General features: G+C 40.1%; 1 protein-coding gene across 1 annotated transcript; it reads left to right on the top strand.

Annotated features, from left to right (window-relative positions):
- The first annotated feature begins 1,833 nt into the window (after positions 1-1,833).
- On the top strand, positions 1,834-14,401 carry LOC115621124 (protein turtle homolog A). Its single transcript, XM_030514670.1, has 18 exons — positions 1,834-1,999; positions 3,540-3,729; positions 7,629-8,212; positions 8,282-8,490; positions 8,559-8,669; positions 9,418-9,621; positions 9,703-9,854; positions 10,116-10,260; positions 10,408-10,538; positions 10,677-10,836; positions 11,473-11,642; positions 11,705-11,828; positions 11,924-12,084; positions 12,596-12,737; positions 12,801-12,924; positions 12,997-13,334; positions 13,404-13,678; positions 13,962-14,401. Exons 3-18 carry the CDS (start codon positions 7,806-7,808, stop codon positions 14,193-14,195), a joined length of 3,087 nt encoding a protein of 1,028 aa, XP_030370530.1. The 5' UTR covers positions 1,834-1,999; positions 3,540-3,729; positions 7,629-7,805; the 3' UTR covers positions 14,196-14,401.
- The last annotated feature ends 7,688 nt before the right edge of the window (positions 14,402-22,089 follow it).

The raw sequence follows: 22,089 nt of genomic DNA, 5'->3' as shown, positions 1-22,089 counted from the left end.
CCGCACTCACGCACTCAGTCATTGGCAGCCGCACTCGCATTTGTTTGCATTAATTTGTATATGTTATATCAATTTAATGCGGTCCAAGCAGCCAGTCGGTCGATATTTTCGGGCATGGGTGGCCATAAAGCTGGGCAAAGTCTATCAGTGTAATTGCGTACATTTCTTTACAACTTCCTGCGTGTTCTTCATATAAATCTGTGCGGCGCGTAATTCACTGGAGGGAAGCAAAAAACACAACAAGAGCCAACTCCATTATTATTATTATAGTATTGTGTTCGTGGTCATAAACTAAAGCCACGCCAGAAAAAAATCGATGACTGCAAAAGCGCTAACTGGGCCTGACAAAGCAATAAGGCCTTACCTGTAAGCCAATTTAGGAGTAGGCAACTTGCCACTTTGTTGCACTTTATTTTATTTATTTTATTTGTAATCTCTATCCTAGCGTTAAAGTATTAGGTTACTTTTACGTTAGTAGGATGACTAGCGTACTATTATTAATTTCAAATCACAGGGAAGAGAAACGAGTAATCTTTAAATAAGGAAAAACTAGAATCAATACTCAAATTATATGAAGAGTTATGAATAGACGAAGTTTTTGCAATTTGAATTCAAATAATGATTGCAACTTTCAAAATGTAAGACATTATTTGTACTTTTTTATTAAAAACAAGAGTTTCTTTTCATTTTTTAACTAAATCATATCTGTTATTAAATGGCGTCTCTGATATTTGAAAAGAATGTGTAAATCCACACCCCATATCCATCGATATAATCGAAAATAATAACCATTTATTAGTCGGCAACTATTCACAGGTTCTGAAGTAGACGCAGTTTTGTGAAATTTTAAAATAGAATTCGATGGATAATGGGTTATGAAAATATCCCGACTCTCTGTCGATAGTAATCATTTGTAAAATGGAAAAAAGACGAACAAAATATCCAATCAGTCCAATTGGTAACGCTTTATTCGGGAATATATATTGGTATATACAATTATGTATACAGGCAACAATTGAGAAACCCATAAAGAAGTTGAAGCTTATAATATAGATTAATTTTGTATGTTTTTAAATAAAACTTAGGGAAATACGAATATACAGTTGAAAATATAAGCATTTACTTTCCCTGCCCGTAACCTATAATTAAGGAGCTATATGCTTTAGAAATATAGACCCAGAAATCGAAAATTATAAACAATACAAGTTGATACGTTTAATTTTTTTATTCCCAAAGAAAGCGGACTTGAGTCTTGTTTTTTCCACACCCATCAAATATATTTGCTTAATCCACAACCGTTTAAATATCTTTGCAACTATTCAATACTTTAAAACTACATTACTAAATTGGTTTGCGTACATAATTAAAATCCAGCTTGGTAAGCTGTTACAAATGGATGTCATTCAAAGGCAACTACTGGCTCTTGAAAGTAATTGAATAAGCTTAATTGAAAATTAAAATTGGCTACCATTTTCCACATATTTAATCTTCAATTCATACAGCAAAAGTATTATAATGTGTAAATATTCGAAATGCATTTCTTATGAAAGAGAAAAACCAGTGTCGTTAACAGCAGAAATATCGTAAATATCTTTTCTTGGGCACTGTTACAACGACATCGTACAGTGAAATTTACGATATATGGCGCCGTGGTAACATTTACCAAGTTTCTGGCCGAGGGCTGCTCTTCGGACCGGTGTGTGCTCTTTTTCGAATTTCGAAAAATCTATGCGATGCAAGAGAGGAATTTGCGTATCCAGAATACACTTCGTGTTAGTAGATATGCGATGCTTTAACAGTGCGGACGTTGGTGTCGGAATAAGTCAAGAATCGCGGATACGTTCAAATGTGGCCCAATCCGTTCGATGCGGAATGCTCGAGGGTAACAATTTAAAAGGCGCACTCACACGCACGCACACATACAAACAAGCAAGTGCCGTGTCTCGTAAAAGGTGCTCGTGAATTTTGTGCACGAGGAATTTTGTGAAAGCAATAGAAAGTATGTAATGATGAATGATGATAAATACAAGCAATATATGTACATAGCTATGTACGAGTATGTATGTGCATATCTACTTCCAAAGAATAAATAGCATATGTGCTGGAAAAGTGCAGTTTGTAATTAAATTGATTTCAATGAAAACAATAACACACCACTCAACAAATTGCCGCCTAAAATGAAAACCAAACAAAAGTCTCATTCGCAGTCCCAGTGCTGACCACAAAGCTTGTCTGCTTGCTAGTGTTGGCCCATTCCGTACCTATGGGATCGTGGCATCGACGCCAACAGTTAACTCTAACTTAGTAATTGCATTAACACACACACACACACGCACACAGAGAAGCACTGACACGAACATCAACACCCACTCTCATACGAGACGAGGATTACCGAAATTTAAATATATTAATGAAAACGTAACAGTGACTAAAATAGCAGCAACTGAATTTGAACTCTCGGTTTTGGCCGTGCCGCGAAAAGCCACGAAGTCGGCAACGTTTGAGGTGGCAGCGGGAACGACGGACTCTCTTGTTTGTGCCGTGTGCCTCGACTTTGTCGATAATTGGAATTTACGACTTGAACATAAAAAGGAAGAATACTGGCAGCTCACACAAAAACGCCAAGGATAAACGCAAGCACGGACGACAGTCAGCCTTTCAGGCAGGCTCTCCCTTTGAGCTTCGCGACGGGGATTGCCTTCACCATTAGCTTCCTCGCTCTCCACCCCCCCTCGGCCAACTCTCTCTGTCTTCTGCGCGGTTGGGTCGTTGCCGCGTACTCGTCTCGCCACCGTCACCAGCACCACCACCAGCACCACCACCGCCACCGCGCCACTGCCTAGTTGGTTGACTAACAGCTATCTAAGCAGAGCTTTGATAGTAGCTCCAACATTGTCCCACTGAGCGAACTAACCCAGCTCCCCTTCCGTACTTCCGCTTCCCTGCCCGCATGCCTGCCATCCTGTCTGCCTGTCTGCCTGCCGTGTAAATATTTTTTTTGTGTTGTGCGCTTCAATTGGCCTGTCACAGCCAAGCGAGCTGATTTGTTATGGTAATAGTTGTCAAAACGAGAGAGATTCGAGAGATCTTTAGTGGCACTTGATTACACTTGCGGCAACAGCTACAGCCACACCAATAGCAACAGCAACAGCAACAACGACTCACAATCCCAAATCTATTGTGCCTGGTAGTGTGAAAAAAAAATGAAGAAAAAGAAGTAGAAATCAACTCGTATGCGCTGCAATGTGAAAAATGTGCGGTGTCCTTTAAGTGTGTCAGTAAATTTTATCCAATTAGGTACTCGTATCGTTCACGTCGACGTCGACGACGACGACGACGAATCCCCTCCCTCCTACACCTACTTCTGGTTTTTCTGCTTGTTGCTATTGCTGTTGTTGTTATTGGTGGTGGTGGTGGTGCTGCTGCTGGTGGTGGTGGTGGTGGTGCTGCTGTCGTTCAGCAAAGGCCAACTTGACCACGTCGCGTGTGCTCGTTAAGTAGTGTTTTTATTCATGCGTTTATCATTGATTTCATCTCAGCTAGACGGCGTGTCGCAGACAAATCTAAGAAACTAACTAGAAACAGTTGCTAAACCGCACGATTGGCTGATCCATTAAACCGAAAGAGCTGTTCAGCTACAGCTGAATAAAAAGAAACAGCATCATAATAACAATAAAAAAACAACATGGAATATTGAATGAAATCCATTTCGTATACATACATTAGTAGGTGAGTTATCAGGTTGCTTATTTCGCATTAAATTTATGCTCATATCTGCATAAACGCAAATTAAACCGCAGTATTAATAAGTTACCATCAAAATCAACGGCAACAACAACAGCAACAAAATAAAAATATATTTATTCAAAAAAAAAAAAAAAAAACAGAATTGACGTTGATGTAGGACTTTTGTAACTAACTATAAAAAAGCATAAAGTGGCGTTAATCGATTTGGCTGCTGAACAGCTCATACATATAGGCATACATATGTGCACACACATACTATACATACATACATACATACTTATATGTATGTATGCATGCATATGTATGTACATATGCATGTTCATGTTCACGGAGCACGTCGCCCATGCCGCTACATTCCGAAAAGTATCGATGTCTGTAATCTTAATTAGCAACACCAAAGACCCCAAGCATTTTTTTTGTATTTTTTTTGGTTTTGTTTTTCAAGCGAACCAGCAGCTCTCGAACGGCAAAGCTCAAACATCTTTTAGCATTTTCGGTGTCGCGTATACTTTTAAAAACTACACATAACATAAAGCCTGAAACAGGTTTTATTAAATTTTATTTGATTTTTTTTCGTTGTTGTTGTCGTTGTTGTTATTGTCATATTTTGTATATTTGTGCGATGCGAGAAGGTTCCTGTTCTTGTTATTGTTGTGATTATTCTTAGAGAAAATGGGCGATTTGAGCAAATCGAAGCCGTTGGGAGCAGCAGCGGCTGCTGTTGACCATAAACTGGCCATATCAGATGGTTCCACTGAGATGGGAACCGAGCTGGGGGTGTGTGGGGATGTGTTTAGTTGTTGTTAGCACCTTGCGAAATGCTCACTTCTTGTGATCTGCTAACATACACAGAAAAATCGCGCCTGGCCGTGATGAGAACAAAGCCTTAAAATTAGTTTTATGACGGGAAACCATTTAATTGCATTCATTAGAAAAAGCTTAGCAGCTTCAAAGTGTCGAAGGCGAGGTTCGTGAAATAAAATGTTCACTTTATTCTACATATGCGTTGACCGATAAACAAACGCACAAAATGAAAGAACAAATTTTTACAGGCCCACCACGCTGTTCTGGCTGGCCATTGTGTGCCCCCATTTGTCGTAAATAAGCATAAATATTTACCTGTCTATGGCAAGGTGCGACACAGTTGTGTTACAGAAAAGAGCTCGTTAAACGCACATTGTGGCTCTGGCTCTTCTATTGACATTGTTTCCATGTAAAATATGTAATGCATAAAATAATAAAATAAAAATTAATAAATCAACATGCCCATTGTTTTCATAGCTATGGAAAAAGATAAAAACTAATGAATTTTAAATGAGTATAAATTCAAGTTCATTGATGGATGATTTGAATAAAAGGCAACCGGTTAGGACTCGGTCCAGACAGTGTACACACACACACACACACACACACACACACACAAACACATGTACACCCTTCCATACAAATATAAAATGTACAAAATATTGTATGTAGTCTGAATAGCAGAACTAACCAGCCCATTGTTGTTTATGCTTTGGTAGCTATATGGTTATAGCCTCAAGACCGCCCATTGGCCACTTTGGCATATTGAAAGCAAACAAACGGTATGCCGGACAAATCGACTGCCAAACTGGCTAACTGACTAACTGCCTAACTGACGAATAGACTGAGTGGTTGACGGAAATATGAAAACAAATGTAGAGACAAGCGAACATTCACGCGCAGTCGTTTTGGTTGTATATCGTAATAATTAATTAAGTTATAATATTAAATGTCCATAAAGGGGCATTATGCCCATAACTTTGAGCTGATATTCGAGATGTTAAGCAGAAGAATGAAAATTGGTTGGCTGATTGGTTGGCAGCTCAGCCACACATAAAGCTTTTGTTATCAATCGATCTTGGCCATATGTGGGACACATACGAGTACATACTGGCCCATCTATTTGGGAGTGCCCTTTAACGCTATCCAGTTTAGAATAGCTGTATAATTGCTTAGCCAGTGCTTAGCTTATAATCTGTCCCATAAAATTACCATAACTACCATAAGCATAACCCGAACAATGTAGTTAGCCCGCTGTGAATGTTGAGAGCTCCGTCTACGCTTTTGGCAATGCGGGCCAATGCGCCAAATAAATGACTACACATTTTTTAGCAGATTTTGTTGACAGTTAAGATTGAACAAATGCTTTTTGAGCATCTACTACTCGTGTATAGCAATTTCACCAGCACGGCGCGAGTGACCGTAATAGCGTCATGAATGCCATCTTGGCCATGAGCTCATTCATCAACGAAATTGGAAAACAAAAAGAACAAATTCTATACAACACCTCTTTTGTGGCTTTTTCTGGAATTTCTGAATATGAATACATAATGCATGTGGCAAAGGGGCGGCATATTTGCTTTTGAAATGACCAGACCGAAGAACAAAACAAAAAACGAAACCCCATTGGCTAATTATTGTTCGCAAATCGCAGCAATTCTCGTACTACCTCTTTTTTCGTTTAAGGCTTAGTCATAGTTGCATTGTTTTTAATCAGTTAACTGTTATGAGCAAAAATAAAGGTAGAAATTGTATACATATAAAATGAATGGTATTAAATGCGACGCGGAGGGCTGCCTGTTGCCAAAAGTGTTGAATGACTAGCCACTTGAGAAAAAGTTCTGCTCAATACATATTTTCTATGAAATGCTCAAAACTCTCAAAACCCCGTTCCCAGTGCTAGCTAAACAATTTTTAATTTAAATTTCAATCAATTAAAATGTACATATTTCTTAAATTAACTTAATTGCAAATGAATGAACCAATTATATATAACACCTAAGTACATACTTGTACATCTATTGATACAAGAGAGGAGATATTGATGATGACACGTTGAACCTTGACATGGCGACAGATAATCACTAAGGGGATGTAATTATCCTACTTAGGTAATCAGATTTCAACAATAACGAGAGTAAAAAGTAAAAAAGGTCTTGCTTATTGCTCATTCCGAGATTCTAAACGGAATGAGCAATAAACGGACAAACGGTTACACGCACCTAGATATATCACAAATCATCTTATCGTACTCATTAAGAATATATACTACTAAACTATATATTTCCATCTTTATTTTTTTAATCCGTACTCACTGAACTGGAATATCCTTTTACCTAACACCACTTTTGGATACAGGCTGTGGAAAAATATTCCACAGATTTCAAATCGAATACAATATAAACATTATTTTATATTGGCACATATAGATTGCCATTCTAAACTCTTTTAGTTTAAAATACCTACTACATTCTGCTATGACTTTTTTTATTATTATTTTTTATGTATTTATTATGCTACGGAATCGACCCGCAGATTTGGCCTTTACACGACAGCTTGAGATTATTTAGATAGGAGGCCACTCTTACCGAATTCTTAAACTGCTAGAAATTTTGAAATCATGTTCTATGCGATGACGGTAGGGGCGTCGTGATTCGAATCGAGTCATATACTTAGGAACGAACCTACATTGTTGCTCGTTGTTGGCGTTGTTGTTGCTAATTATGCCAGGGCCCGACACCATTTCTGAATGAAATATTTAATACTACCTAATAATACTGAAATATCTGAAGAACAAATATATTAATTTAATATAAATATTAAATAATATTTTCCGACTTTAAGCACTTATTTGATGTGTTATTATTTGCGTTAAGAAACGATACATTCTGTAGGAGGAAGAGATTGATATTTTCAGAAATAAGGATGAAAACTGTGTTTAATAATATAACATTACAAAAATGAAACGTCCCAAAAAAGTTAGATCAGTTGAAATACATACATATTTGGACGATTAAAATAAGAGTCATAAACGTACCTTTTCGATGTGCTAATTAAGTGCCCATCACATTTTACAGCCGCACATCTTCACTTGCTATTTGGTCGTGTAAATGCCAGCCGTTGAATGTGAGGCTGGGCTCAGGACCTGACACAATGAGAGCGTGTTGCAAGCGTTGTTCCAAAAAGTCAATAAGTATGAGTAGGCAGAACGGCCTCACAAGCGACAAGTTCCATTAAAGCGCAGAGCAAGCTAGATGATGCATTCAGAGACGACAATGACGAGGACGATGAGAAGGACGAACACTGCCATTGCCGTCGCCACATTCGGGCTTATTTGCCAGAGGCAACAGCCAGAACGCCAGCGACAACATATCAATCAAGGGAAGGGGCGGGGGCTGAACGTAAAAACGACTTCATTTGAATCGCCCTCATGGTGTTTTGGCATTTGTCTACTCCTGGCCAGTTGCTGCCTGGTCCGGAGCTCATATCTGGAGCCGGACGAGCTAATACATGAGTTGGACCGACCAGTGCCGTTAACATCGGTGCAAGGTGTCCTGGGCAGACAGGCGATGCTGCCATGCGACATCACGCCCCTGGAGCGGGACGATGCAGTATACATGGTGCTTTGGTTTCGCGAAGGCGATGGCGAGCCCATCTACAAGTGAGACAACTGAAAACTGAAAATCCTCCAACACCTTTTCTCCACCAATACCATAACCTTCTCTTACAGCTTCGATGTGCGTGGACGTCAATTTGGCCAGGCCCGTCTTTGGTCATCGCCATTGGCGTTTGGAACACGTGCCCATTTCAGCAGCACTTCCCATCCTGCACAACTCAAAATAGACAATATTCGCATTGAGGACGAGGGCGTCTATCGATGTCGGGTCGACTTTCGCAACTCGCCCACACGAAACCTCAAGATCAATCTCACAGTTATTGGTAATATAAGTGATAATAGTACTATATGCTGCAGCTGCAATAAAATGCAATCTCAACAATTTTTAAAGTGCCACCCGATCGACCCATTATTTATGGACCCAATCGGCACGATAAGGCAAGCAATGTGGAATCATTCAATGAAGGCAATGACATTGTGCTCGCCTGCGAAGTTTCAGGCGGTAAGTGAAATGGACAGTCTTCTAAAACCCTCATGCTGTTTCCAAACTCCAATAATAAGTCAAGAAAAAAAAGAAAAAGTGAGAGAACGCTAGAGTCGAGCAAGCCCGACAGTGAAATACCCTGTACCCAGGCAAACTTCCGACACTGACTTACATACTTGTATGTATATCTGCCCCTAGCAGAAGCAAAAATAAGAAGAAGAGCGAACTTGATACTGCAGTTTGTGGGCGTAGTACTGCAGTGACTTTTTTCGCTAATAACTTTTCTTAGAATTGACCGATTTAGATGAATAGAAAGTAGATATTTATTTATGAATTAAGTGTGCAAAGTTTGGCTTATAAAGGTTTAAACATGTGGACAGTATTGGCGGACTTCTGTAGCGAAGAGAGGGGAAGAAAAACAAAAAAAATAAAATAAACTCGTGTAGTCTAGGGACTAGAAGCGTCAACCAGATAGACGGACAGCCAGACATGTCCAGATCGATTTCTCTTGTCATGCTGATCAAGAATATATGTATATACTTTATGCTTCCTTCTGTTTGAAAAGTTTGAAACTTTGCACAGACCTAATATACAATTTTTTCCCTACAGGTACAGGGTATGAAAAGACATTGAAAGTGTAAGCATTAATGAGTAGTACGGGAGTTTGCAGAGGGCTTGAGCTAGAAATTCGATAGATTCATAGAAACATTTTGTAAATGTGTGCATGGGTTATCGGTTCTTGTGATTCTATTGTCATGTTTCTCAGGTCGCCCACGTCCAAATGTCACCTGGTACTTGGACAACACTGTGATTGATGAATCGTTTGATCAACGTGCCGATGGCAAGACCGTCAACCATTTATCCTATCCAAACATCGGTCGACAGCACTTGAACGCGCGACTTGTTTGTGTGGCCAGCAACACAAATTTGACACCGCCGAATAATAAAGTGGTTATACTTGATGTCAACTGTGAGTAGATGACCAGTGACTCCGTTGGAGCCGATTTAGTAATCATTCGATTGCTTATGCTAATGCTAATGTGCTTTCCAGTGAAACCGATTGCAGTGCACATCCTCACAAAGGATCGCTTCGTGTCCGCGGACCGCTCCTACGATGTCGAATGCAAAAGCTCGGGCTCGAAGCCCCCGGCGCTGATTACTTGGTGGAAGGGCAATAAGCAGCTAAAGAAACTGACGAAGAATGTAAGACAAATCCCCGGACTGTGAATAAGTAAAGAGCAGCGGTATTAAAGCGAAGTTTGGGCTGTGCGTTAATTAAATGCAAATAAATGTTACGACGTTATTGCCACAACTTACCAGGCATTGGTGAGGTGGTATTAAGTGAGACGTGAACGTTGTCAAGGGATGCGCCGCACAATTCGGGCCAGGACTGCGCTTATAATTGTCGCTGCCTTCGCTTTCATTATTCATTTCCTAATGGGCTTTGTTTGCGCTTCTTTTTAGTTTAATGAACCCGATAATCAATCTCTAAGTATACTGACGTTTACGCCCAGTCGCGAGGACGATGGAAAATATTTAACATGTCGGGCCGAGAATCAATTCATCGAGGGCAGCGCCATCGAGGACAAATGGCGCCTCATTGTCCACTGTAAGTGGGGGAAAGTAAAAGCGAAAGTGAAAGTGAAAGGCAGTGGCATAAAAGCCACTAATTTTCGCGCTTGCATACCAAAGAAAAAACCACAACAAAATAATGTCGAGTTTATTGCATGAACTTGAATTTCTTTGTGCCTTTCAGACCAACCCACCACAGTGCTGAAAATGGGCTCGTCCTTGAATCCCGACGATATCAAAGAGGGCGACGATGCGTACTTTGAATGTGTCGTCCAATCGAATCCAAAGCCCTACAAGATGTCCTGGTATCACAATGTGAGTGAATAATAAATTACGAGAGCTGACACCTTTCCTACAGATACGAGTACTATGCATATACCTAATTCGTATTTACAATTCACATTCTATTCTATTCTATTCTATTCCGAAACTTATGAATTCCGTTCTGTGCAGGGCAAGGAGTTGCAGCATAACATTTCAGCTGGTGTTATTCTATCGGATCAATCGTTGGTCCTGCAAAGCGTCTCTCGTGCCTCGGCCGGCGACTACACCTGCCAGGCAGTTAACTCAGAGGGCAGAGGTCCCAGCAATCCGGTCACATTGCGCATACGTTGTAAGTACACAGACGCACAGACACACACACACTCACACACTCACACATACACAAACACTCAGACACATATTGTCAACCATCGTCACCAGAGAGGCTGGCATTAAACGGGTACGGGCTGGGCGACACGCTTTATACGTAATTTCAAATGTAATGCTTGAGTTTGAATGGCTCTTAATGCATTTACGTTAGTTAGTCAGTCAGTTAGCTAAGAGTTCATTGCTACTTTGGCTCGAGTCCAAAAACAAAAGCCGCATGCACGTTAAGTTTTCGGGCATGGATGGTCGCCAGGACCAAAGCCCATCTCCGCACGCGCCTTCGCACCCACACCCGCAACCGAAACTAAAACCATGCCCATGCCCATGCCCACGTTAATGACCAAGATTATGGAGCAATGAATGCATTGCCAGCTTGGCACTTATAGTAAATGATATTGCAAACGCGCAATGGCAGCGACGAAAAAGAGGTAAATGGGCGGCCAAATGTAAAATTAATTCATCGCTATTTTAAAGAAGAAAATTTGAGATTTTATTTAAGCCAACCTAATGATGCACTGATTATTCCAATAAATACTATATGTACGTGTATGTATATACTTCAATTATGCATTTATCAATAATTCCCGGCCACGCATGGCAGATGCTCCCATCTGTGCAACCGAACACGAAGAGCTCCTGGGCGCATTGAAGCACGAGACACTCGCATTGAAATGTGAAGTGGACGCCTCCCCGCCGGCCGACTCCTTCCATTGGACATTCAACTCATCTGGCGAGCAAACCGAGCTGCCCGCCCGATTACACTCAACTGAAGTGAGTGCTCAAATGCAATTAGTTGTGCTTTTGCCAACTACTTACGGTTGCTTTCATTGCAGACGGGAATGTCGCGGCTCAATTATACACCGAGCACGGACCTAGACTATGGCACCATATCGTGTTGGGGCAAGAATTCGATTGGGCTGCAAAAGAGTCCTTGTGTCTTTCAAATTGTGGCTGCAGGTAAGCATTGCCAGCCCTGACAGTGGTAGGGTGATAGGGGATACTAATATTTCTCAAATACTTGTAACAATCACTACCCATTAATGCATTCGCAGGTCGGCCGTTTCCGCTTCAAAACTGTACAGTGACCAATCAATCAGTGGACTCGCTGCAAGTCGAGTGCATTGAGGGTTTCGATGGTGGCCTACCCCAGAGCTTTATGCTGGAGCTGGTCGAGTTAAATAATCTTCGCTTGGCCAGAAATCTAACGGTTTCGGTAAGTCATTCCGCGACAGCTTTTCGCGTTAATTTTTTTTTACATGATTTGTAATGAAAAGCTCTGTTAAATAAGTTCTTTTCAAATAAGTCAGTCATCAGTTTTTTAATATAACTGCACTAGAGCTTATCAGTGCAGAAATCACTTAAATACTTGTAGTTATATGAAAATATCCTGAAGTCACATCATAAATCGGCAAACTCTTTATATCATATATCATTTTCATTTTTCATTTCGTTACCATCTTATATTCATACTAAGGAAGAGACAAATTTGTCCGTAAAAACATGCAGACATTTTTTGTTTATCACGATATCGTAACCAAACGAACGTATTTTTTAGTTTTCAATAATATCTCAATGAATCCTGAAGTTACAATGAAGTTAGAGCACTAGTATATTTCAGCCAATTGAGAAGCGGCACGATTCGAAAAGAGATCGCTATTAGTATTGGATATAGTTAAGATCGTTTAAAACTATAAATCCTGCATTATCTTTCTTATATCCTTCAGCACACACCTGTCAGCTTTGTCATTGAAAACCTGGACCAAGCGGCCACTTACCGGATGATCATATTTGCTGTCAATGCCAAGGGTCGCTCCGAGCCCATCATTATAGACGATATCAACTTCAAGGGTGTGGCCAAGTTTACAGGTAAGACAGGCATATTTTAATTTGCAATTATAGTTCATATCCAGATTTAATTTCTGTCATAAGGTGCTTCTACGGGTCTGTCGATGCCACTATCGCCGTTTCTGGCCGGACTGACTCTGTTTTGTGGACTGCTCTTCGCCATATCATGCATTATACTCGCAGCCATTTACAGAAGGTTTTCAAATAGGTGAGCATATTTAATGGCTATTCAATTTTCCATTATTGTTATTCTGAGCATGTCAATTACTGCATTCTCCAGACGCAACGATAATAATCTTAAGGCCGTCAAGCACACGCAGCTCTCAATACCAGCTGACTGCCAGCTGGACCCCCTGCACCCGAGTAGCCACCACGATCAGAATAATCACCAGCCCCACCACAGTCTGCTTCCCATAAATTGTGATAATAGAAATGCTGTCGACTGCGGCAACTTGGGGGAGGCGGGCATCGATGGCGGCACGAGAACCTCGCCCATTGGCCTCGCCGTGAGCAGCGACACACTTCGTTCGACGGCTCGCAGTCGACACAGTCCACAGCTGCTCGGCGATCAGGCTGAGGTGGATGACACAGATCCCGATGTCATACCAAACCAGTACGGTAAGAATGAAAAACTAATGCTGCATCAGAAGCCCTTTAGAAATCACATCCGAACATCTCTGATTGTAGAAAAACGTCCGCTGAAGTCGCTAGTGGCGTCTCCGCTCTTTTCCAGTCCATCGACGCGTCTCATGCAGCGCGAATATCTCGCCAGCCATGACATGGAGCATGGAAAATCCAATGGAGACAATGTAGGGGCGGGTGTGAGCTCCAATTCAGCGCAATGCATGAGTTCCATGGGCTCCATGAACCTGGCTGTGCCGGAGGGCCTGCCTAGCATTGGCCTGATGAGCAACTCTGGGAACGAAGTTCTCCATTACACTTTCCGCCCAAGCAAACAAATTGTAAGTTCACGAAAACACACTTACCTGTATCTACGCATATATATTTAGATATAGTATGTATATTTATTGATGGTGTGTCCTGGGACTGGGTAAAATCTAAGCATCTCACCAAAGTCATTGCTTATACTTGTATAATACACAATTATTTAATTTATTCAATCAAGCAAGAGTATGTACTGAAAAGGGCTTACACTGACATTTTGGGGGCCATATAACGCATTTTGACTATTGACTATTGACTACTACTCCCCTACTCTCCGCTTCTCCCTCTTTCTCTCTACAGAGCTATGCGACTCTTAATAAGAAAGGCATCACAACCTGTAGCCCGCCGCTCGGTTCGATGACCTATAGTGTAAGTACATCAACGCCCTCATCTTCATATCATCTAACACCGCAGCCCATGGAGGTCAGTTTGCTCAGCCCGAATAATCCATCGGTGACGTCATCGCTAAGCGAGTACCGTTTTCGACCGGAGGTCGTCACCACTTCGAATCGCATTCAGGAAAGTTGTATATAAACGCATCCGCATATAATATGAGTATGCTGAGATAAGTCCCCAGCGTGCATATGGATATACTTAAATGCATATGTATGTCTGACAATGAGTGTACAAAGATGTGTATTAATACATGAACGTATATTGTATCGTGTCGTATCGAATAATATCCTAAACACTAGATATACATACTACTACATACTATATACATATTTATTCGCATGGTTTGAGGAAAGACTTCTTTTACTTGTAAGAACTTTTGTGTATGTACTCGTGTACTAAGTAGTAATTATCGTATGTATTAATTTTTTGTATCAAGGCCAAAAGTGTAATTGCAATTGCACTCGTTTTGTAAATAACTCGAATCTAATTTGTTGTAATTAAGCCCCTAATATCGTACAGAAGGAACGCAAAACATTATCGCGGTAAATCACGCACAACTACTGAGAACATATCGAGTCTTGTTATGCCCCCCAATCCAGCAATTAATATCAAACGATGTCAATTTAACATATCGTCATGCATTCCTCATCAATCCTCGCTATCCGCATCCAGCTTTGAACCACACATACATACAAGTATAAAAACAGCCTAACCCTTACCCTTACCTTTACCCAGCTAATATCGAACCTTTCTAAGGAGCTAATACCGAATCGTGGTTGATGTTGTGTCACTACCAACTGAGAATTTCACTAATTTTTGCCATAATATCCATTTAATCTAAACAGGACGCGTACTATTCTTCCAGACCTACTAGCAGAGTTCTGCAGGAGTCGCATTTGTGAGAATATCATGTCATATCCTCTGAAAAAGTATTACCTATTGATTTTCATTTCGATTTTGTTTACTCAACATCTATCATCGACGTCACTGGCCCGGGCCAGGGCTTCAGTGTTTACACAAATAAACAACCAATGTTAAGAAATTATACATACATACATAGTATATACATACATATAGTATATTTAACTAGACCTATGCTAGTTCTAAGAATCAATGTGTACATACTACTTATTTAGAATGTAGAAGTTAGCTCGTCATCGAGGCAGCAAGGACTCAAATGATATTTGTCTCCGTATAGCGTAAATGTTTTCCTGCAAATTATTTGTGTATGCCTAAGTGAGATCGCAACGATAACGTTTAGATTATTGTATATAAATAATAATTTAATAAAAATGTACGCTTCTATGTTGTTGCAGAAACAGTTTTTGTGTTATTGAGAAAGGATCTAGATCTAGAAAAACTAAAATAAAGTATTTACGAATATTATGCATTTATAGAACAATTGAAACAAGTCGAACGAATGCCGCAAGTCTTCGGTTACCGAAGCCTTAGTATCCTTTCCCAAAAGTCATATAGCACCTACATACCTTTGTGTGTTGGTGCGTCCACGCTGTTTGGCAAGGATTACTACTTCCGGGGCTACAGAATACAGTACGTACATAAATACGAGTATTTTAGACAAATTTCTGCCAAGAAATAAGTTAAACTGTAAGCAAAAATTCAAAGATTAGCATAATTTGTCAAAGGATTAGTTTTTATATAACTAATAGGGAAAATAATAAATAAAAACAAATTATAATTGATATACAAATCGCAAGAGCACTTTTCCTTTTCCGGCTGCTGGTGGTGGAGACTCCTCACTTTGATAAGCACTTGGGCAGCAGGAGGTATTGCTGGCACAGACCTAGCTCCTGCGGCACTAGTACTTAGGAAAGTGACTTGCTCAGCTGCCCGGATTCCTATTGATTTTTATTTCAGGCTTACTTACGAGTATCTTTCGGATTTCGATTGCTTCCAGGAAGTTGTTACATTTGCGAGAGCTCTGAAAAATGAACAGCGACAATAAAATTTATACATATTTAATACTGTTGCCACAGGATATTGTTGTGCTCCGATGGCTCCGACTGAGGCTCCCTTGTCGTTTCACTTTCACACATTGGCCCCAGGCGCCGGCTTTCACGATTGACAGGTTGAAGCGGCAGCTGCCTCCAACTGATATATGCACATACATGTGTACATATGTATGTATATACGTGTATATGAACTATGCACTTTATCATTTAGATATTTTGAGTTATAAATACACATATGTACATGTGTACTTAACCTTATGTACAGCCATGCCAGTCTCTCTATAAATCTTTTCGAAAATATTGTACATATTTTTGGTCCGATTGCTTGTTTGTGTGGTGAGTGCGTGTGTGTGTGTGTGTGTGCGTGTGTCTGTATCATTACAAGTTGGATGTGGCATATGCCATATTGCTTGGCTAGTAACCTCTCCTCTTATTACTTGCACATAATACATAAGTTTATTAAATTTAAATTGGCTTAATTGACCCTCATTCGTTTTCCGTTGCCCGTATGCGCCGCTCTCAATTGTGTGTGTCTTTTTGTCTGTGTGTGTTTTTGTTTGTATGTGCGTGTGTGTGTGTGTGTGTGTATTTGTTTGCCTTCATTGTGGAGCATTCAAAGTCAATTGAATTTAAACGAATAAAACTACACACAATGTAGACATCGTTGCCGTTGCCGTTGCCGTTGCTGCTGATGTTGCTTCTGCGTTTATTGTTGTTGCTGCTGCTGTTGCTGTTGATGTTGATGTCGCCTTTCCCTGCCTGAATTATGCGAGACGGAGGAGGAGGAGCAGCAGCAGGATGAGCTATGAGGCATGAGAAGTATTCTCATCAAGTGCTTGCATTTGTTCAAAGATATGCAACAAATTGTAAGAGCCAACATGGACAGATATTTCTTGTAAGCATCTACAAGTAGTTGGCTTGTTTAATAATTAAATGAAACACAAACAAATTCAGAATCGGAAGTCATCGTCGACCTATCGGAATATAAATATAGTATATTGTGATATATGACAGCGTTTCCTGCCCGTGTTGCTCTCCTGACCTTAAACACAACGAGTGTCAATTATTCACACTCAGTCAACATGCCGATTTTTACTTAAATTACTTAATTAAATTATAGGAGCGAATGACACATGTATGTATCTTTGACATGTTGAAAATTCATTCAATTTGAAAAGCTAACAGAATGAATAATGTATGAATACAGAATGTATAAATGTACAAGTATACCGGAACAATGAGGGAATGATCTTACAATTACAACTCACTCAAGTGATGATTATTCCTGCAATGTTCAGCTCAGATCGGCATTAGGTTCACGTATGCTATAGCACTATCGTTTTCTAGTTTTAAGCTTTTCAATTTTGAGATCGAGCTTGAGAACCACGACCCACCCGCGAGCGGGCGTGGGCTGCTGCGCTCAGCTTCAAGTCGGCACTGCCGATTAAGATTATCGCGCCTTTGGAAGGGTCTTAACCTCGCTCAGTCGCTCGTGGCTCTGCCTCTGTCTCTGGCGTTTATTTTACTATATTTATAAATGTTTGTATGTATGCCTGTACATATATATGTATATGAATACTTATTTATTTGAATTTGAGCAGATTAAGCACAGTTGTGTAGTATTTGATTTGATTTTATTTTATTGGATCGTCGCCGGGCCGTGGATCGCGCGCTGAGAACTCCGAGAACATCGTCGCTCGAGTGCGATTCTTCAACTGATTTGTGCAATGATCGCGCGGGCAGTCATTGGATTTTTGAAAATAACCATCAATTCATTACCGAGTAGCGCGCTCTGTGTATGTATGTATGCAAGTATGTATGTATGCATGTATGTATGTGTTGGGTGTGTGGGACATGCCGCCCTCATGGATAGATGTGTGCTGCACACATCAATTCAGCAACAAAAAGAGTGACACACACGCATACATAAATATGTATGTATGTATGTATGTACACACACATCACAGTTACAGTTGATTATTAACTAAGTCCCACAAATGTCCCGCATCCACAACAGAACACACACACACACACACATAGGTTCCATTTAGTGTACATGCATGTACAAAATCAGTCGAAATAATAGCAACAGCCCCTTTCCTACACACACACACACACACACACACACACATAAATACATAAATATGAGATTATTTTATCTCACTCTCGCTTGTTACAATTTTTCAATCTTAAATCGCCGTTACTCTCCTCCTCTCACATGGGCAGCACATCTGCCAGCGCTAAGGCAGGCACGCGTATTGTACTCGAAGATTAGGCTGGTCCCGACTAGCAGTTCGCTCTCCCCCTCCCCCTCCGCCACCCCCTCGTCCACTAACATAGTGCATGCAACCGGCATAAATAGTTGCACAAATTGTTAAAATTTCCAGCCCATCACTTCCACACTTCACGCATAATTATTTCGTCACATCGGACAGTCCAAAGATTCGACGGGCTCCCAATATTTGAGGGTCAGCCCAAAACGGCGAACCTGCATACTCTACATACATATATATACCATGTATTGATGTACATAGGTAGGTATGTATATGTGGTCTATAATAAGCGACATGCATATGTGGATAATATACTTATACTGTATGTTTAGTCCACTGAAGAATTTCAATTAATTCAATTGGAAGTGGCATGCCAAGTATCGTAACTGGCGACGACGAAGGCGGACGCGAGAGAACGGTGCAGCAACAATAAATGCTTGTACCTCTGTGCTCTTCTCTAGTTAAAGTATCAAGACGAGATTTCATGTGGCTTCCTTATTATGGCGCGTTGACAACGCTCATTGTATCATCTGTACATACTTGTAAGCATGTATGTATGTATGTACGTGTATGTATATACATACATATGTAGTATGCTAAATGGGTCGTCATCTACAGGATAGCGTTCTGAGTGGAGTCCATTTGCTGTGACGACAAGGACGAATCAACCTAAATGGCTCCGTCAAAACATAAGTATACACTCAGCGAAATAACGATTAGAACAAACAATTATTAAAATTTTTATTAGCATTAAGTACAACCTTAGCGACTTTTTAAGAACCAATCTACCGTATAAAAACAGAATTGGGTGTATACTTTTTAATAGATGAGCTACAGGTTTGAACTTAGGAAAGGGATTAAGAACATCTACACTAGAAAACCTAACCTTCTAAAATATACAGAAATCCATTAATATTGCAACTAATATAAGCACTTTATTTTGGATTCTATATTTAAATCGATATTGAAATCCAAAAACGTATTTGCCAATATTTGAGGACAAATGATATAAGATGAGAGTTTCTCTTATTAAATAAATACTGTTTTATAACCTGGAAAGTATATAAAAAAAACACGTCATATACATATGTACATATATAGGATTAAATAGGATTATAATACACATATTAAATGAAAATGTAGTTTTAAAAAAAATAGCTTGCGTTTTATTATGTTTTGAATTTGAAACGGGAACTGGCATGAAAATCAAAAACCCAAAGGTTAATACCAAGAGGGTTCAATGTAAATGATGTGGTTTTGCTAATTGTGGTTTAAAAGTAGATACTTTTTCTCTGGGTGTATGCAGGGATATGTGCGTCTATTCGTATTTAAGGTGCCGCTTTCACCACAAACATAAAAAAGGACGACTTGGGCTAACCCCTTGTCGGGGAAAAGTACTCAATGGGTACCATCGATTTTTGGCCACATTGTTGCTATTCCTTTTGTTGTTGTTGTTTTTGATGCCCTTTAGACCTTCGTACTCGTACAGGCACTCGCACTCGCATTCGCATTTACACACAAACACAAAGATTAAGGTGAAATCCACAAATTTGGCGCAAATGAATTTTCTTTTTATGTTTTTTACACATCTTAAATTTTTTATTATTATGCCATCCTTTGTTGTACGTTTTCGATCCTCATTCTATTACGCTTCGGTTTTGCGAATTGGAGAAATTTGCGTGCGTGTTTTGAATGAGAATTTGTTGCATATTTGCCTGCTCGCCGCCTGCCTTCCCGGCCCCCGCTCCCAGCCACCCAAGCAGCCTGCCTGCCTGCCTGCCAGCCTTGTTTGTTGTTGCTTTGTTGGCCAAATGGAAAAATAGATGTAGCTTTGAGCTTATGTCGGTTGGCGGATGGAGGATGGAGTACGGAAGATGGGAAAAGGGAAGGGAAGGGAAGGGAGGTGAGTGTAAGTGTGTGTCTCTATGTCTGTGTCTGCGTGGCATCGTGTTGTACTATATAGACAAACATACTTACATACGTACTCGTATGTATGTACAAGTATGTAGTATATCGTAAAAAGTGGCAAATTCCCCTGTTGCGTATGAATTTTTGGCGCCTTCGCTGAAGTAGAAAACATTTTCGCTCTGGGTAAATGTGATTTATATTGATTGTAATCGGGGGAATGGGGCGGCAACAATGGCGTTAGCGTTGGCTTCGGTGCCTCGTAACTACAATATCAGGCCCAATTTGTGGCGCTTGCAAAAATTAGACTTTTCTATTGTTTTCCATAAAATAGATGGATGACAGGCTCAACACTGGCTAAGGCTCTGGCTCAGGATCAGGCTCGGGCGCCGGCTCACAAGAATTGTATAAAGCCTGCTTAATTGAAAACTTGCAATTATATACAAGCCTTTGTTCCTACTCTCTACACCTCTGTATACACGTATTTGTACATATACACAAACATATGTATGTAAGTATGTAGTATGTTTGTATAGTACTTGCATACACTTCATAATTCCCACACAGCCCCCAGCCACTGACATATGCCTGCTCTTGCCGTTCATTTCAGCTGCAATTGCAATTCCAATTGCCATACCAGCACCAACACCAGAACCAGAACCAGTACCAGTAACAGTACCACTTACAATTGACATCGAAACAACGGGCACCCGCCACCCGTGCTCGACCCGCAGGCCCTCATTTCGCCACTATACATTTAAATGTATTCGTACATATGTACATACACGTATATAAGTATGTACATACATACATACTCATAGGTGATACGCTCCGTGAGATCAAGACCTAGACGGAGAAGAAGACGAAGGCGGTTTCTGAGACTACGGCTGCGACTGCGACTGCCACTGCAACTGTACGAATGCCTTGAATGGCTTGGATGACATGGCTCGGCCCGCCCGGTCGAGTGGTTGGTTGGTTGGCTTTCCGAATGCCTCGAGCATTTTGCTTGAGGCCGAGAAACGAAATTTCACATTGTGTGACGTATTTGAACTGTATATGGGAAGTTGTGCGGTTCGTGTCAAGGACTTGGGCTCTTTTTAATTTTAATTAGGTTGCAACACGTCTGTACGTGCTGCAGGCGCGATAAAGACGCATTCATAACTTGTATTCGAATATACAGCTAGCACGTGGCAAAGGCAGTCTACGCAATCAGAATAAAGGACGAGTTGTCTATTGGTAAAAGGGACGTCACAAAAGAACAGTATACATCCGAAACACATCTTAATTAATCAGATAATTACTTCCTTCGCCAACGTCGTTTGTAGTCTCAGTTAGAGAAGGTACGATATTCTTAAAGCCAAGTTGCTTCGAGGCCTGCAGGCTGAAAGTTTTGTTTCTGTAGCATATTTACCTCATTCGTGGGTCGAATTCTATAGTAAATCTATTCCATCATGTGACACATGCCAAAGTCTTTTCGTACACTCAAACAAAAAACAAATTATTTTTTTCAAAGATCTAAATATGTTCACCATGTGCACATTTCAATTTCGAGTTTAATATGAAAATATAAAATAAATATAAAATAACAAGTTATGGGTGAGGACGTGCGATTGATTCGCGCCAAAGGTTTCTTGTTTTTAATTAATTTTTGTTCACACTTTTTTGTCTACTCTTCTAGTATTAATTGTTTTAAATAATGATTTTTTTGTAAATGCGTATTAGTATATGTATTTATTTATTTTATATAACATTTTTGTAATAAAATAATTTAGGAATCTTTGAATCTTTTTAGGTATTATAAATATTGATGTTTTCCGCTTTTTAAAGCTTAGATCAATACTGATTCTAATAGTGAGGAATAGCTGAATGAATACACTTACT

Source organism: Scaptodrosophila lebanonensis, unplaced genomic scaffold, assembly GCF_003285725.1.
Source record: "Scaptodrosophila lebanonensis strain 11010-0011.00,11010-0021.00 unplaced genomic scaffold, SlebRS2 tig00000024-arrow-pilon, whole genome shotgun sequence".
NCBI lineage: Eukaryota > Metazoa > Arthropoda > Insecta > Diptera > Drosophilidae > Scaptodrosophila > Scaptodrosophila lebanonensis.
The sequence above is the reverse complement of the archived record's forward strand: the minus strand, read 5'-3'. Positions and strand labels throughout refer to the sequence as shown.